General features: G+C 36.7%; 1 protein-coding gene and 1 long non-coding RNA gene across 2 annotated transcripts; both read right to left on the reverse strand.

Moving 5' to 3' along the window:
- Positions 1 to 2,204: 2,204 nt before the first annotated feature.
- Positions 2,205 to 12,190, reverse strand: LOC147066892 (phenoloxidase-activating factor 2-like). The gene is made up of 6 exons (XM_085954761.1): positions 12,021 to 12,190; positions 11,201 to 11,425; positions 10,043 to 10,287; positions 7,608 to 7,789; positions 4,878 to 5,042; positions 2,205 to 2,461 (listed from the first exon to the last, which is right to left on the reverse strand). The coding sequence occupies exons 1-6, from the start codon at positions 12,188 to 12,190 to the stop codon at positions 2,294 to 2,296; spliced, it is 1,155 nt and encodes a 384-aa protein (XP_085810887.1). The 3' UTR covers positions 2,205 to 2,293.
- Positions 12,191 to 12,456: 266 nt separating this feature from the next.
- On the reverse strand, positions 12,457 to 14,999 carry LOC147066893 (uncharacterized). The gene is made up of 3 exons (XR_015071530.1): positions 14,983 to 14,999; positions 14,815 to 14,883; positions 12,457 to 12,520 (listed from the first exon to the last, which is right to left on the reverse strand). It is a non-coding gene; the product is annotated as an uncharacterized LOC147066893 (long non-coding RNA).
- Between the last annotated feature and the right edge of the window lie 1,781 nt (positions 15,000 to 16,780).

A 16,780-nucleotide genomic window follows, 5' to 3' on the forward strand; every position in this document is an offset into this window, starting at 1 on the left:
ATCAATCAATAAATGTTATCTTCGTCAGTTAATACTTTGGACGCTGAAGACGCACCTGGCGCGTAATGACCAGGCGGCCGATCGATGTAATTAACGTGCATTTTAAAGGTGGTAATGAAAAAATCATTATCTAGTCAGCAGCGAATGAGTTAAGACCTTTTAATCCTTTATAATTATTGTAAATTTCACAATTTCTTTCAAATTCCTGATTCTGCACATTTTCTTCACTGTTGAGAAACTCAATTTCAATTTTCAATTTAAAATTTCAATTTCAATTTATTTTTTAACATATTGTGGACATTACAAATTATAAGTTTAAGACGTTCACAACATGACATGAAACAGTATTATAAAGAAGAAAAGTAATAAAAACGATAAAAATGAAAATATTCTTATATAATACAATTATATTAATGTTAATATTAATGATAAATACAATTATACATCTATAGAAGTTCAAAGAAGTAGTACGCCGAGTTTGCTAAGGAGGACCCTATTTTAAGAATTTATAAAATAGCGTCCACCTAAACTCACCCTCACGCAAGTGGAATATATCAATACCCGAAGCAATCTGGTTGAACACAGTTATCGCCCTCCCAATTGGCATTACCAATGGCAGGTTGGTTCTGCACCTTGGGAGAATAAACAACTGATGTTCTCTATTTCTAAGATAGTTATCAGCGACACACAGGTCAACCACTGCCTCGAATTTGGTACAACTCACTACAGTAAAACCGTTTTCACTGGATAATATTGAATAAAATCTTTAAACTTAGATGGCACTTCCAATTTTAGTAGAGACAAAGAATATAAATCTTGGCAGTCGCCACTTTAGCGAAAGTTCCACAGTGGAAGATTGAGACCTATAGTTTCGATTTTTTTAATGTATGGAGTATATTACAGACCAATTTATTTATATGAAATGGTAGGCTCTCGAGGATCTTCCGATATAACGGTACTGCCAAGGCTGTGTCGATTTAGACTTAATGAACTTTGTGACGCACAACAGAAGCGTTTTCAAAATTGTGTTAGAGGTAAAAGTAATGGTCTTCAGTTTATTTTTAGCGATTTTTTGTAGTTTTAATACATCTACTTGAATTATGGAGTAGTCGAGAATCAACAAAAAACAATCAAAAATTGCAACCTTATTTTTTAAATGTTAATAACGACTTTTTGTGCTATTAGAGCAAATTTGTGATGGGTATCTCACATATCTGATTGACCTGCTACGCCGGCCCCTTAGGCCAGAGCCCTGTCAGCTCCCCCCCCCCCCCTTTATGGGGGCCATGCCCATGGGAATTTTTTCGACCATGTCCGATCCTAATAGGATCATATGGGCCTCCACAGAGTAGAGGTTTGTATTAACAGATTTTGTTTTTTACGAGAAATGGATGTCAGCCACTTGCTCAACCTATTAGGTCCATACCCTGTCTCATACACAAATTGAAAAACAATATGTGTACTTGCCAGACCCAGGATTCGAACCTGGGACCCATGGCGTGATAGTCCAACGCTTAAGCCGCGCGGCCACCATGGAAATAGAACAAAATAAAAATAAAATAAAACAATCGAATATTTCTGAATTTATTTATTAATTTGTACTTTTTAGTTTAATTCTATGTATATTTTTAAACTTATATTATTACGAATAACATAATAGTAAGCAAATAAGTAAATAATATATGCTTTTTAATATACGTATAATCGCAGAGTTCGTAGTTCCATTTTTGACCGTTCATCAGATAAGTTTGTAGGACTGTACCTCCATGTTGTGAATAGTATGCTATAAATACATTAAGATCACGTCACGTGAGCGCACATAATCTCATGGTAAGCTCGCGCTTTAGGAAAAAAGTGTGCAATGTTATTTTACTTTGTGTTTACATAAAAACATATATTGTTAGTTAGAAAAATCTGAAAAATGTAACAGAACCGCACTAAAGTCACCTCGTGTGTATCTCGCCACACCATCAATATGACGCGTGATAGAACGTTTCTTTATTTTCTGCGAGTTTACACACTTTTGAGTCACGTGCTATCACGTATGTTTATTTTAATGGTTTGGTGGAGAACTGCAATTAATGACAGTTTTTTATTATATTTAATGTTCTGGTAGTTATAGTGCTATAGCACATGAGCTTACGTGAGATGATGGTAATGTGTATCTAGTGTTACCTTCTAGAAAACTTATCAAACTACATTTTAATGATCGAAATATTCATAACATATAATGTACCTACTGTTAACAATCATTATAGATGGTAGCATTTCTCTTTTTGATATTTGATTGCAACTAAAGGGTGTCATAAGCTGACATATCAATGTCGTTGTAGACTAAAATTTCGTCAATCCATTCCCTGAGCGATGCTACGCTTACATATACTCCGGGACTGCTGTTCTCTCCGTTACTATGAATACCCGGCGCTACGATTCCAGTCTGCATATAATTGTCAGGATGACCCTGTAACAAAGATGTCCCAAAGACGTTAATAAATTGGACCATTCCAAACAATAACAGCTCTTTCTATTAAAGCTTAAAAATATCTGCTTCTTCTCTCCTTTCTTTATTTAAAAAAAATACAAAATGCATACATGAATCCGTATGCAAAAACTCTCGTGAATGCATTTGCGTTTGCGGGGACAGGGTTTTTGGGAATCCTTTTCCTTGAGCAGCGATTTCCAAACTGGGAGGCGCGAAAAGTTTAACAAAAATGTAGCAACCGGTTTGCAGTTTGCAAATGCATAGTTCATAAAACGGCCGCTAGTTATAAGCTACATAAAAAACAGTCCTATAAAATTAGGTTGTTTGCAAACCTGTCTGATGATATGGAGACTAATTTTATTATTTCTTTTTCCGACCATGTCCGATCATATGGGCCTCCACAGAGTAGAGGTTTGTATTAACAGGTTTTGTTTTTACGAGAAATGGATGTCAGCCACTTGCTCAACCTATTAGGTCCTTACCCTGACTCACACACAAATTGAAAAACAATATGTGTACTTGCCACACCCAGGATTCGAACCTGGGACCCACGACATGATAGTCCAATGCTTAAGCCGCGCGGCCACCGTGGTACCTTACTGCTATACCATTGTGAAGTGCGCTAGCTATATCATGAAAAATTATATAAAATGGTCAAATCATATTGAGAGACAAATTTGTTTAGGAACAATAACTTTATTGCTAAACTTGTCTATTTGGCGAAAATTGAGTGAATAAATCAATGCAGGCCCATTTAGTAGAAAAAGAGCAATTTTTGTAATAAATAAGCACACCAATCGCATGAAAAACAAATAAATCTAAAAATAAATATTTATAGTAAAACCTTGTTTATTTTATTTAAGTTTTTTTCATTTTTTGTATTAGTATATTTGGAGACGTAAAAATGTGTCTGTATTATTTAATGGAATAAAGGGAGGGTGGAGGCGCCAAGATTAGATTTTTTAAAAGGGAGGTGTAGTAACATAAAGTTTGGAAACCACTGTCCTAGGGGATGAACGCCTCGAGAAGACCATAATCTTTTCAGACCCCTTTATGTTGCATATAACGCTGTTGAGCCTTACTTCCAGTTTCATAACGCGAAATGGATTATCTCATTAATCTCCCCAACAGAGTCCTGGAGTGGGAATTAATCCTATCCCATGAATAGCTTATTATCCAAGATAGGTTCAGCCTACGCTACGGTGGAAACCGAGCTGATGGCATCTGACTATCCGGGAGCTTGCATTGTGGTTATTTTACACTCCTTGATAGTCTGTTTCAGTGAGACCCGCGTGCTATTTGGTTGCATCATAGATCGCATCCCGTAGTTGTTCATTGAGAGATGTTGGCATATACAGGATAATTATTCATGGGTATTTTTATCTGCAAACAGCCCACAGTCTGGCCAACGAGGTCCCCATTTGAGAGCAGGCAAAATTGTCCCAAGAGCAGAATTAACCTACGAGATTCAAGAGAGTGAAAAGCGAGCATACCTTGTAAGAAAGCCAGCTGGGAAATAATCGTTTGACAAATTATCGAAAAGAAAATAGTCTTAAATAAAAACAACGAACAAATTTCTTCTGAACCTAAAATAAGCGCTTGTAGGAAACTTCATAAGGACCCATATACAAGAATAATACGCACTAACGAGACGTACAGTGTACGAGATTCGAGATTTACCGAAATGCTGTAATTTTGAATTCTCGAGATTCGGGATTTCCAGAAAAGAGTTCTCGAGAATTCTCGAGATATCGGGAAATTTAAAAAAAACCTGTAAAAAATCCTAAAATCAGTGTAAAAACAGACAAATTCCAAAAAAATATGTTTTTTTTCATTTATGTAAGTAAGAAGACAAACAAATAATAGTATGAAAACAAAAATAATTCAAAACATTACTTATTAAAATAGAATTTCAAAAAAAACACAAAATTCCCTGATGTTGAAAAATTGCGCTCACTTTGAGTCGACGTTAACATAATTGTGTTAAATACCCCGATCAGTCTTTGCACGTTTTGTATTTTCTGTCCACTTTTTTCATATAGAAAAACCGTTTTTTCAATTAATATTCGATAATAAAGAAATCCCGAATCCCGAGAAAAGATTTTCGAGATCCGGGATTTTCCGAAATGTTAAAAATTTTAATTCTCGACATTCGGGATCGAAAATCTCGAAAATTTTCCGAGAATTCCCGTCGGGAAATTCCCGAAACCAAACTCTACTCGTACGTATGATATTTGGATTATTGATTAGTTGTTAGTCCTGCTAATAAGCAAATGAAAATGTGCCTTTAATTAAACACTTTTTAACAATAAATTTTTTTTGCACTCCCCATTAAATGTATGGATTTTCAAAACCATTCTATATTCTGCAAGATGTACGCCTACAATATACTAACCGGTATTGGGCAGACAAGAGGTGATCCACTACCGCCCTTGTAAATATTCATACCCATGTCTCCTCCTGCACAGACGAGGCTATCATGGAGCTCGTAGCGTGGACCGAACAATGTTTTCTTCAGGGTGGCCTGGCATTTGGAGCGGTCTATGATTGATAATTCTACCTAAAAAATAAACAAAATTCGTACTAATTAATTAGCTGTTCCATATCCACATCATTGTTGATCGGGGCAACCTTCTACCAACACCAAGTACACTCCAAAATCTCGAAACAGTCGACGAGTTTGTATATCTTGGAACGACCATCAGTGGAAAGGGCGGATGCGAAGCGGAAATAAGAAGGCGCACACAGATTGCAAAAAATGCGGTGACACGCCTTACCACTATATGGAAGATCGGGGAATTTCGATTGCCACAAAAATGATGCTTGTGCAAACATTAGTGTTCTCGATGTTTCTATACGGAGTCGAGTCGTGGACCCTGAAGGCAAGAGAACGGAAGGCAATTGATGCCTTTGAGATGTGGTGTTGGCGCCGAATGCTTCGCATTTCTTAGACGGAGCACAGGACAATCATCCAGAGACTGAAGATAAAGGAACGGCTCTCGACGATATGTCTGAGAAGAATTCTGCAGTTTTTTTGACATATTGTTAGGCGCGGACCAGACAACCTGGAGAGACTGGTAGCCTCCAGGGAAGGCGAAGCAGAGGAAGAGCGTCTGCGCGATGGAGCGACTAAATGAAAGAGCTGACTGGGGGGCACCATCCATTCTGCCCTGAGAGAAGCGGAAGATCGAGAAGGATGGAAAGTCTTGGTCGCTCAAAGGATGGCGAAATTTAAATGTGGTCACGATCCTCAGCCATGAGTGCACGACCAAGAAAAAAAAACCATATGACAAACAGTATTCTGACGCATAATGTTGTATCTGCTAAAACTAAATTTTGAGATAACCCCTAAATTCATTCATGCTTTCTCGTTTTCGTGTGTTGCATCCATTATTTTAACTTACCTTATAGTGATACCAAATTAAGGACCATATTTTTATTTATACTTACATTTACCATCAAAAACATATCAGACAGACCCAAGTAACAAACGCAATGTGTTTTGAATCCCGAACCCGTAGACCCGAGACACGCAGCACTGCAGTTGCAGCGCGTCGACGAGGGTCTTATTATTTGATTCCAAGTTTATCAATATATATTATAATCTCAAATTGGATTTTTTTATCAAACTGGAGATTCTAATCGGATGCATTTGGAATCCAGTAAGTAAGACCTGCGTTGATGCGCTGCAAATAAAGTAATATGATTCTAAGCTCTTAGATCCCTGTCAAGGTTAATATTATACAACACCGTGTCTTGAATAAGTGGAGTAAATATAAACTTTGCAATACGTGATAAAAACAAAAATAACAAATGATGTATCGAACTGAAAAAAAAGGAAACATTTTCCGCGTCCCGACAAAAATAATAAAATCTCAATTTGTATGATTATTAACATACAAAACAGATGGGAAGGTAGGTACATAGCTTGAAACCCCTTCAAATATTTACCCATAAGACAAAATCATATTTGAAAAAATATACGATGCTCGACGGGATTTGAACCCGTATAACCAACCACTCTAATTTGATAAGCATTTCATGTATGACCTACTAGTTTAATTTGTCGTAGTTAGATAGGAGGCTTGTAGCTGTAATTGGTTAATGCACAGTTGGCGCGATACCAGTGGTTGGTTATACGGGTTCAAATCCCGTCGAGCATCGTATTGTATGATTTTTTCTAGTGGGTATATATCTGAGGTGTTTTCAAGTTATGCATGAGTATGTTCAATATATGGAATGTTACATTCTCAAAATCTTGTGAATTATTCGTTGAATAAAAGAAATGGTTTATTAAAGATAGGAAGGTGTTTACTTACTTAAAAAAACGAAGTTATTATTTTCTTTGAATCTACGTTACCTATATAATTTTATGAAATAATTTTGTTGTTAAAATATTTATTATCGGCATTGTTAAAAACGTATGACGTTGAATTGCAAACAAGTAAAGTTGTGATCAAATTGAGATGCATGTCACGTCACTGCCACTCTGTCACGGCGACAAATTTAGTCTATGGTTTGGTCATTTTGCAGAATATTTTTAACGACCACCACCTCTCTAAATTCAATTATAGAGAGTGCCAACTCTAATGTATTAGTATTTTGAATTATTATTAATTATGCATGCTAAGTTCAATTAATTTTAACAGTTTCTACGTGTGCGTACGTCAAAATTACTTGCGATATTATATCCATAGATAATATTTTGAACATAACCCAAACTGCGGACCATAGATAATAGACAATATTCTTATAGAAAATACATAGTGCCAACTACTAAAAACAAAAAAACATGATTTTGACATGATTCGAAAATGTGTAGACATGTGGAATATGATAAATACCTTCAAAACGTCATGCAGGTGTCGATGCAGTGCGGTTCAACGTGAGGTGACCTCATTGTTGTTCTGGTGATTTCGCCAGATTTTGACAACTGACAATGTTCGTTTAAAGGTTCAAATGTGCTACGAGATGGGAGCATCAGTCTGATAACATTTAAAACACCAAGAAAAACGACATTACACACCTTTTTCCGTAGCGTCAGCTTACTGTGACGTCACTTGATAGTCCGCGACATGCACCATAATATATTTCACGCTTAAGGCTTTTCCAATCAGATTCTTACCGTTTTGAGGATGGCGAAGTCGTAACCGTCCAAATTGTCGGTATTCTTGCTCCAACCTGAAACCAAGCACCTGCCGGGAGGAACATCTGAGCCATAAGGAGGCAGGCAGACGACGCCAACATGTTCGGTTTCCTCAAAAGCAGATTCCAAGATCAAAAGAACAATGTCGTAGTGCGTGTAACCTGAAAATTATACAAAAAACATCACATATTAAGACAGTCAGTGATTCCCAACCGGGTTCCACTAGCCGTGCTCCGAGAGAATTCGCAAAAACTACGCCTTGGAAAAATATTTGTGTCGATACATTTCAAAATCAGCATCATTCAATTCCACCTTTAGGTATTTTTGACTTTTTTGTGAATTGCTGAAGAACTACTGCTTTCTAACATTTCTGAATTATCAAAATGTGGAATTTATTATTTTAAATATTCTATACTCGAAATAATATAACCTTTCACCCTTGTGACTGTGTATTTGAGAAAACAAAAAGCTATTTTTCTCCTATTCATCTATTATGGACTTGGCTGATTTTGAAATCTAGCGACACAATTTTGTAATAGAAAAAATGTTTAACCTTTGCCTTATTGTTAATCAATGATGTAGTTTTAAGGTTAAACTAAATAATTACAAGATAAAAAGAACTTTTTATATACCACGTTTTTAAATTTTCTGTTTATATAAATTTGACAATTATATGTATTAATAAAAACTTTTTATTCTACTTGATAGAAATACTGAATAAATATTATAGAATACTGAAATGTCATTTTGACATTTCATATTGATTTCCATAGTAACGCACGTATATATTAATAATTTAGTTGCTAGGACCCACTTAGCAACCGACAATAATAAATTTCCATACAAAACAGAATTAACTGAAAATGAATTCAAGTCTGCTTAAAAATGGCTAAACGTATTAAAAGAATGCATTGTCGTCGTCTTCTGTCATATTCTAAAAGTTTCAAATGTCTAGCTATTCGGGAAGTTAGTTAAAAATCTTCAATCGTCCAATACAAATCTTGGACAAACAAGAAAAAAATGTACTGGACACACAAGAAAAAATCTGTACTGGATAAACAAGAGTACGAGCTAATAAAAACGTGGTAAAATTAGGGATTCCAGCGCATCCATTCTATACACAAGACTGCTTTCGGCCGCTACGGCAGCTAAATAGGGTAGGTTTGTATCGAATTATTAACACTTATAATACTTCGATAGGTACAAAAAATGAAAAACTACTCACGACAGCTGCCGATAGCGACCTATAGCAGTCTTGTGTATAGAATAGATGCGCAGTAGTCAGTAATAAAAGTCACCGCCTACTACGCACTTTTAATTTTGTTTCTGTCAAAGCGTTTAAATTGTATACCAGCTACTGTTGATGTATTGCACACCTACTGATTATTGTTAAATATATTGTGTTTGTTTATTAACCGCCCTAATAGCTTTGAACAAAGGAATTTTAAAATAACTATTTCATCAAAAATTTCGCCTGTGGCGCTAATATACTATGCACTTTAAGTCTATAAACAGGAAAAGACCACGTTTTAGTCTACTTAATGGGGTGGTGAGCTGCATCTTGATTCAGTATGTCACGGTCTACTGATTTACACTTCATTTTTGTAATTTTCTTATCCGTACCTTAATTTGTGTCGGACAGGTAGGATACAGGTACTTTCTTGAGATTCTATACAATCTCTCAAGAATTTCGCCAAACATGAATGGTTGGGATTCATTGAGCTATGGCATTAATATACTAATACGTAGGTATATATAATTATGCAATACAATGTTATTATACAATGTGAAAAACCAGTGTCATACTATCGTGTGACCCGAGGCTGTATGTATTTAAGCCTAACGGGCTCTACGGTGCTTACAGAGATTTCATTTTTATAACATTTTTTTATACGCGCTGAACCCAATGAAATTTAGCATCACGGTCTAAACATCCGACTATCTTCTTCTTCTTCGGTCAAATCCGCCCGTTAATTGGAGCATATGGACACCACGCGATGCCTCCAAGAATCCCTGTCGCTCGTCAGTCTTCTTGCTTCGTTCCAGGTCAAACCAGGATCCCGTAGCTCCGCCGTATACACTCTATAGATAGTATTTAGCGGCCTTCCAAGATACTGGAATCCGGTCGGCTTGAAGAACAGGCAAGTCAGATTGTGGTTCTCTTCTGGCATCCGCAGCACGTGGTCAAGCCAAGTCCAACATCGCTTCTTCGGCTGCTTGGTGCGTTCTCTTATCTCCTCGTTGCTCCTGTATCCGTCGCAGTATCCATCGCAAACATCTGTTTTCGAAGCTCAGTATACTGTTGCTCTGAGCATCCAACTATCGTATCAGTTCAATTTTATAGCCCGAGTTCTAAACTGTCAATTATGTCAATTATCGGAAACATAAAAATAGTATTAAGTAGGTATACTTACCCAGATAGTAGAAGTCGTGTATGAACATTTCATCGATATATCTCTCCTGGTGTGGTAAAGTTTCGCTGTTGGTCCGTATGTCCCATTCTCCAGCTCTGATCTTCAACTTACGTGGTGTACCGGGATTGCTGGGACTACTCTTGATAACGCAGTGAGCGGCTGCCATTACTACCATCGGGTGGATGAGGGTGCCTGCGCATCGGTACCCACTCGTGGTTCGATTAACGCCAGGTATAAAGTTTTCCCTATTGAATAATTGTAAAGTTAATAAATTCAAATGTGTACAAACATATAATATGTATCCAATTGGATGAGGTATATTAAATATAATATAAATACAATTTCAAAATATACGACCCAAGGTTAGACTATAAAAAATGCCTGCAATTACAAGGAATATTCGCGAGTATTAATTAAAAATTCGTTCGCCACATGGACGCGGCGCGGTGCCTTCGATAATCCCTATCCATTCGAAAGTCCTATTTCTTCTCCCCAGATAATGCTAGCATCCTGCAGATGGCATTTAGCTTTCTTCCAAGCTTAATTTTATAATTGATTGCTGCGCTATACGGACATTAAACCCTTACATTGTCCCCACAAGAAGAGGGGCTGACAGGGTTCTAATCTGGGGGCCCGGTGTGGCTGACTGACTAACTAAGTGAGATAAACACGCTCAAAAATTTGCTCTAATAGTAAAAAAACTTTGATGTAGGTACCTACTTAAATGATAATTCACATGTAGAATTTTATTTTATAAATATTTTTAGTGTGTTTCCTGACTATAATAAAAATGGCTATGTATCCAATCTGGTAAGAGGTTGTATGTTACTTGTCTTGGCTACCACAAAAGAGGGACGCGATCCGTGCTTCATATGACGCCGAGTGCAACAACTCAATAACTTGAATAGATATATTTATAAATACTAAAAAATCACTAAAAACACATGGATCATCATTAATTTTATCTCGCGAACCATTGGGTTCCTCAGAATACCATTTGGGAAACGCTGACGCAGAGCATCATGTTGCCTTAACCTTAGCGATAAGTAACCCGCTTCAGGATCCGGGGCCATGCTCATAGTAGGTACACACAATATATCTCTACCTCTACTACCCGCAGTACGTAAAATAAAGCTAATAGGTATAATTTTATTTTACCAAAAAATCGCAACCATCCATGGCAATTCTCCGAACTGCGACTCATTTTCCTTGTTTCCCTTGGTCTTGATCCCAACACCATCTTTGTTCCTGATGCCGCAAACTAATGGCTTCGTAACTACTACTGATGGCTTCGTAACTATGGGAGGTGTAGTAGTTCTTCTATTTGATCCTAGATCTTCTAGAGTACAGCAGATATGGGTTTTTCCGCATTGTTCGTCTTTACTGAAAACATAGCGATGGATTAATTATTAATTTAAGAATTTATTTTAAGAATTGTTCCAGATAAAGTTGGACATTTGCAAAAACATTCAAAATTTACCATATACCTATACACCAATCACCGCTAAACCTGAGGCTTCTTATACACTATCGACTGGTCTCCAGCAACCGTGGTTTCTCGTATCCAGAGAGTGTGGAAAGTTGCTGCAACCACGTGCGTAAACGTTTCTTTCATTTTTTATACCTCATGGTTGCTGTCAGCCTAGTTGCTGAAGACTGCTTTTATGGGACAACACAAACACGCCCTCTAAACCAAACCCACCCCGTACCACACTCGGTCTTAATCGAGAGTATCAGGGGGCACTAAGTTTGATGTGAAGCATCTGTATAGTTGTTTACGCCTGGTAATGTCCTAGGAGCAGTTACCCGAGACTGAGGTCGCCACGCTCTCAAGTGAGCTTTGACTGAGTTTACTGATTTCATTCTAATGCAAAGTGCCAGGGAGAGAAAAGGCACAGGGAAATAAACAAAAAAGAAATGAATTTTTGTGGCGACCAGAACGAACGGCCCAATGGGCCCAACAGCTGGTTGGACCGACTCGAGTAACTCTTCCCTCTCAGAGCACATTATCTGACATTCCCAGAAGATGTGGTTTGCATCCTGTTTTTCTCCGCCACATGGACATGTCGGTCGGGTAAGTTCAAAAAGCTTGGCAGAGCACCCACCATGGCCTATCACAAATTTGGTGTGATGGTTTGGAGTCAGCATGGTTATCTCCAATCGCCATTTAATATCCGGAAAGAACAGATATGTGTGCCGGCCTTTGGTAGTTTCATTCCACTTTCGCTGCCAGGTCTTCGGCGCCGCATCCAGCGTCAAAAGACATTCTCCGCTTCAACGAGGTAACGACTGTACGTCACAGGATCATTTCTGTAGTACTTTCGTTAGTCCATTGCTTATCGCGATCGTATACTATAAAACAGGTATCCCTAGCGATTAACCTGATTACCTACCTGTAAGTTTTGCACAGGAAGAAGAAGGCACACTCTCCAATCTCCCCACTCTTTGTCTTGCAAGGCGTTGTGTCAAAAAGGTTTCCTGTAAAATTGGGACAAATTCATGACAATATGAAGTATTTGGTTTTAAAGTCGGTTACGTTATTTTTATATATTTTTGATACTTTTCTTGATTTTTCTTCCACGGCGCTACATCCCGGGGTGGGATTTGGCCTCCTCCATAACTGCTCTCCACTCACTCCGGTCTCTCGCCACACTTCTCCAGTTACCGGGTCTTCCTATATGAAGCCAGTCCACTTCTACGGCGTCAGCCCATCTCCTTCTTGGACAGCCTCTGGGTCTCTTCCGTTGGGGTAGCCACTTCGTCATGATCCTTGGCGCTCTAACTTCAGGCATTCTCTCCACATGTCCCGCCCATCGTAGTCTTTGGGACTTACAGTATCTTATGATTGTTTGCTGTTCAATCAGCTCTTCCAACTCGTGGTTAATTTTTATTTTTTACTTTTCTTGATTATGGTTCTCTTAAGTACTTTTACGGCATGTCTATATGCCTGTTATCGCGAGGGATGGTTTCCAATCATGGTGTCCTAATGAATTTGAATTTGCATGCGCCTGTCAATTACCTATGTGGTCGCAGCCATGATTTATTCTGGATCGGAACCGTTTCCTCGTGTCAAGCCTATCAGGCACCATTAGCGAGGGGTGCAAGACTAGTCAATGCGCTCCCCAAAGACGTAGACATTTTCGGTGACATGCAATGTAGATATTTTGTAATGGAAATTTTATTTTTCTGTATAAAATTGTACTTAAGTATGTTTTTATTATTATTATATATATTCTCTTCTTCTCTCTTGTGAGGGCAATATTTGTTTTAATGTAAAACTTATGTTGTGTACGTCTTGAATTTAGATTTGTTATGTCCGCAATGTTTTGTTTTCTTAAATAAATAAATAAATAAACAACGAAGTCTAATCCATAGTCTACCAGTAAAAAAAGCTTGTCAGTTCGATCAACAATCATTAGATTCGTTAATGCTAAGGCCGAATTCAGCACTTACTTTTCAATCATTTTTGCTAGTTACGTATCATCCAATTATCGGAAATTAGAGATGTTATTGTCTCCAATTGAGTAGCCTCCTTCCAACTATCTTAGGCAGGGGTAGTCAACCTTTTTATACCTACCACCCAATTTTGTATCTCCGTTAGTAGTAAAAAAAATCTTACCGCCCACCGGTTCCACAGTAATGGTGATTTATAAAGTAGGGTAGAAACATATTGGATGTTGTTTATTTATAACAGATTCTATGAAACCCATCTTCATGTACTCTGGCAAATAGCCACAAGCGTATTTATTTTTTGAGACATGTGCTCACAATAATCCACAATATTTTGTTTGAAGCTATAGGCATATGCTCACTCTCACAAATCTAACTGCGTACTGATCAGTGCGACCGCAAACAAAATAGCCTGAGCTTTTTATCGCCGTCAGCGATACAAATAGTATATTTTCTGAAATTTAAATTAATTGTCACAGGGAATTTTTTGAAAACATAATGAAAATGTTTTTAAAACCTCCTACCGCCCACCATGAAAGCTGGAACGCCCACTAGTGGCGGTAGGGACCAGGTTGACTACCCCTGATCTAAGGTTTTATGGATGATATCCAATGTAATGAATCGCATATTTTTTCCTCTACATTTTTTTACAAACTTCATTATTTTACAACGTTTTTCTTGACTCATATTCTTATTTGTCCGGTACAAATCTTGCAATCGGTAACTTCCCGACTAGCTAGACATTTGAAACTTTTAGAATATATCAGAACACGATGCGAATGCATTTTTTAAATACTTTTAGCCATCTTTAAGTAGAATTGAATTCCTTTTCAATTAAATCTGTTTTGTATGAAAAGTTATTTCGGAAGAAATTCGTAATCCAATCCACTATTATTGGTTGGTAGGGGTCTGGGGTTCTAGCAACTAAATTATCAATATATACGTGCGTTACTATGGAAATCAATATGAGTGTCAAAATGACATTTCAGTATTATTTCTATCAAATACATTTTTTTTGATCGTTTAAGCTAGTCAAGTCAAGCTTATATTCAACAGAAAATTTAAAAACGTATATAAAAAGTTCTTTTTATCTTGTAATTATTATGTTTTCAGTATCCATAGTAAGTTCGTAGGTACTTGTTGATAGCAAGCGAATTTAAATACATACATACTTATTGTGTTACCTAATAATGAGGATGTTTTGTCATTTTATTGTTCTTTGTTCATATTTTTATACTACTGTTTAAATTCTTCGGTGAATGATAAAGCTAAAGAGATGACAGTATATTTTAAACGGCTATTTTTTGGAGATTCATTCTTACCTTCAGTCGTACTGAGTTCGTTATTCTTGCTGTTATTCGTTTCGACGGGGTTTGGTGTTGCATCTTCATCTAAAACAGCGATATGCAAATTAGAAAGTGTGGACATGCACCCAAAATTGATTTTGTGTCCTATTTTTCAATTAGCTATTTTTTGAAATTCAGTTTTACCTTCGGATGGGTCGTATAGCTCTTTATTGGGATAGTTGATCTTGTTGACAGGCTTTGGTTCTTCATCTTCATCTAAAACAGCAACAAGAAAATTAGAATGTGTGGACATGCACCCAAAATTGATTGTGCGTCCTTTTTTAATCAGTTCATTTTTTGAGATTCAGTTTTACCTTCAGACGGGTCGTATAGCTCTTTGTTGGGGTAGTTGATCTTGTTGACGGGTTTTGGTTTTTCATCTTCATCTAAAACAGCAAAATGCAAATTAGAATGTGTGGACATTGCACCAAAAATTGATTCCGTCTCCTTTTGTTTTAAATTAGGTATTTTTTGAGATTCAGTTTTACCTTCCGACGGGTCGTATAGCTCTTTGTTGGGATAGTTGATCTTGTTGACGGGCTTTGGTTTTTCATCTTCATCTAAAACAATAAAATTTGAATTAGAATGTGTAGATATGAACCCAAAATTAATTAGGTGTTCTTTTTTAATCAGTTATATTTTTGGGATTCAGTTTTACCTTCAGACGGGTCGTATAGCTCTTTGTTGGGGTAGTTTATCTTGTTGACAGGCTTTGGTTTTTCATCTTCATCTAAAACAGCAAAATGCAAATTAGAATGTGTGGACATTGCACCAAAAATTGATTCTGTGTCCTTTTGTTTTAAATTAGCTATTTTTTGAGATTCAAGTTTACCTTCTGACGGGTTGTATAGCTCTTTGCTGGGATAGTTGATCTTGTTAACGGGCTTTGGTGTTTCATCTTCATCTAAAACAGTAAAATTTTAATTAAAATGTGTGGATATGAACCCAAAATATATTATGTGTCCTATTTTATCAGTTAATTTTTTGAGATTCAGTTTTACCTTCAGACGGGTCGTATAGCTCTTTATTTGGATAGTTAATCTTGTTGACAGGCTTTGGTGTTGCATCTTCATCTAAAACAGTAAAATTTAAATTAGAATGTGTGAACATGAACCCTCAATAAATTATGTGTCCTTTTTTAATCAGTTACTTTTTGGGATTCAGTTTTACCTTCAGACGGGTCGTATAGCTCTTTATTGGGATAGTTGATCTTGTTGACGGGCTTTGGTGTTGCATCTTCATCTAAAACAGTAAAATTCAAATTAGAATGTGTGAACATGAACCCTCAATAAATTATGTGTCCTTTTTTAATCAGTTACTTTTTGGGATTCAGTTTTACCTTCAAACGGGTCGTATAGCTCTTTATTGGGATAGTTGATCTTGTTGACGCGCTTTGGTTTTTCACTGTCATCTAAAACAGTAAAATGCAAATTAAAATGTGTGAATATGAACCACAAATCGATTAGGTGTCCTTTTGTTTTAAATTAGCTATTTTTTGAGTTTCAGTTTTACCTTCCGACGGGTCGTATAGCTCTTTGTTGGGATAGTTGATCTTGTTGACGGGCTTTGGTTTTTCACTGTCATCTAAAACAGTAAAATGCAAATTAGAATGTGTGAACATGAACCCTCAATAAATTGTGTCCTTTTTTAATCAGTTATTTTTTTGAGATTCAGCTTTACATTCAGACGGGTCGTATAGTTCTTTGTTGGGGTAGTTGATCTTATTGATAGGCTTTGGTTTTTCTTCTTCATCTAAAACAGCAACATGATACTCTCTTAGAATATGGGGCTATTCACCCAAAATTGATTATATATATTATAAAATATTTCAATTAGGTATATATTATGTTAGATACCTAATGATACATGATATATTATTTTACTACTGTGTGTCCTTTTTTAATCAGTTACTTTTTTGAGATTCAGTCTTACCTTCAGTCGA

This window comes from Rhyacophila brunnea, unplaced genomic scaffold (genome assembly GCF_057557595.1).
Source record: "Rhyacophila brunnea isolate RB1 unplaced genomic scaffold, BYU_Rbru_1.0 scaffold_4, whole genome shotgun sequence".
Classification (NCBI taxonomy): Eukaryota; Metazoa; Arthropoda; class Insecta; order Trichoptera; family Rhyacophilidae; genus Rhyacophila; species Rhyacophila brunnea.

Coding starts and splice junctions, on each gene's coding strand:
- LOC147066892 (XM_085954761.1), bottom strand. CDS start 12,190: ATGCTGACTCCAAACCATCACACCAAATTTGTGATAGGCCATGGTGGG. Junction 10,288..11,200: donor TGGATGGTTGCGATTTTTTG/GTAAAATAAAAT, acceptor ATTATTCAATAG/GGAAAACTTTATACCTGGCG. Junction 2,462..4,877: donor CTCTTGTCTGCCCAATACCG/GTTAGTATATTG, acceptor TCTTTGTTACAG/GGTCATCCTGACAATTATAT.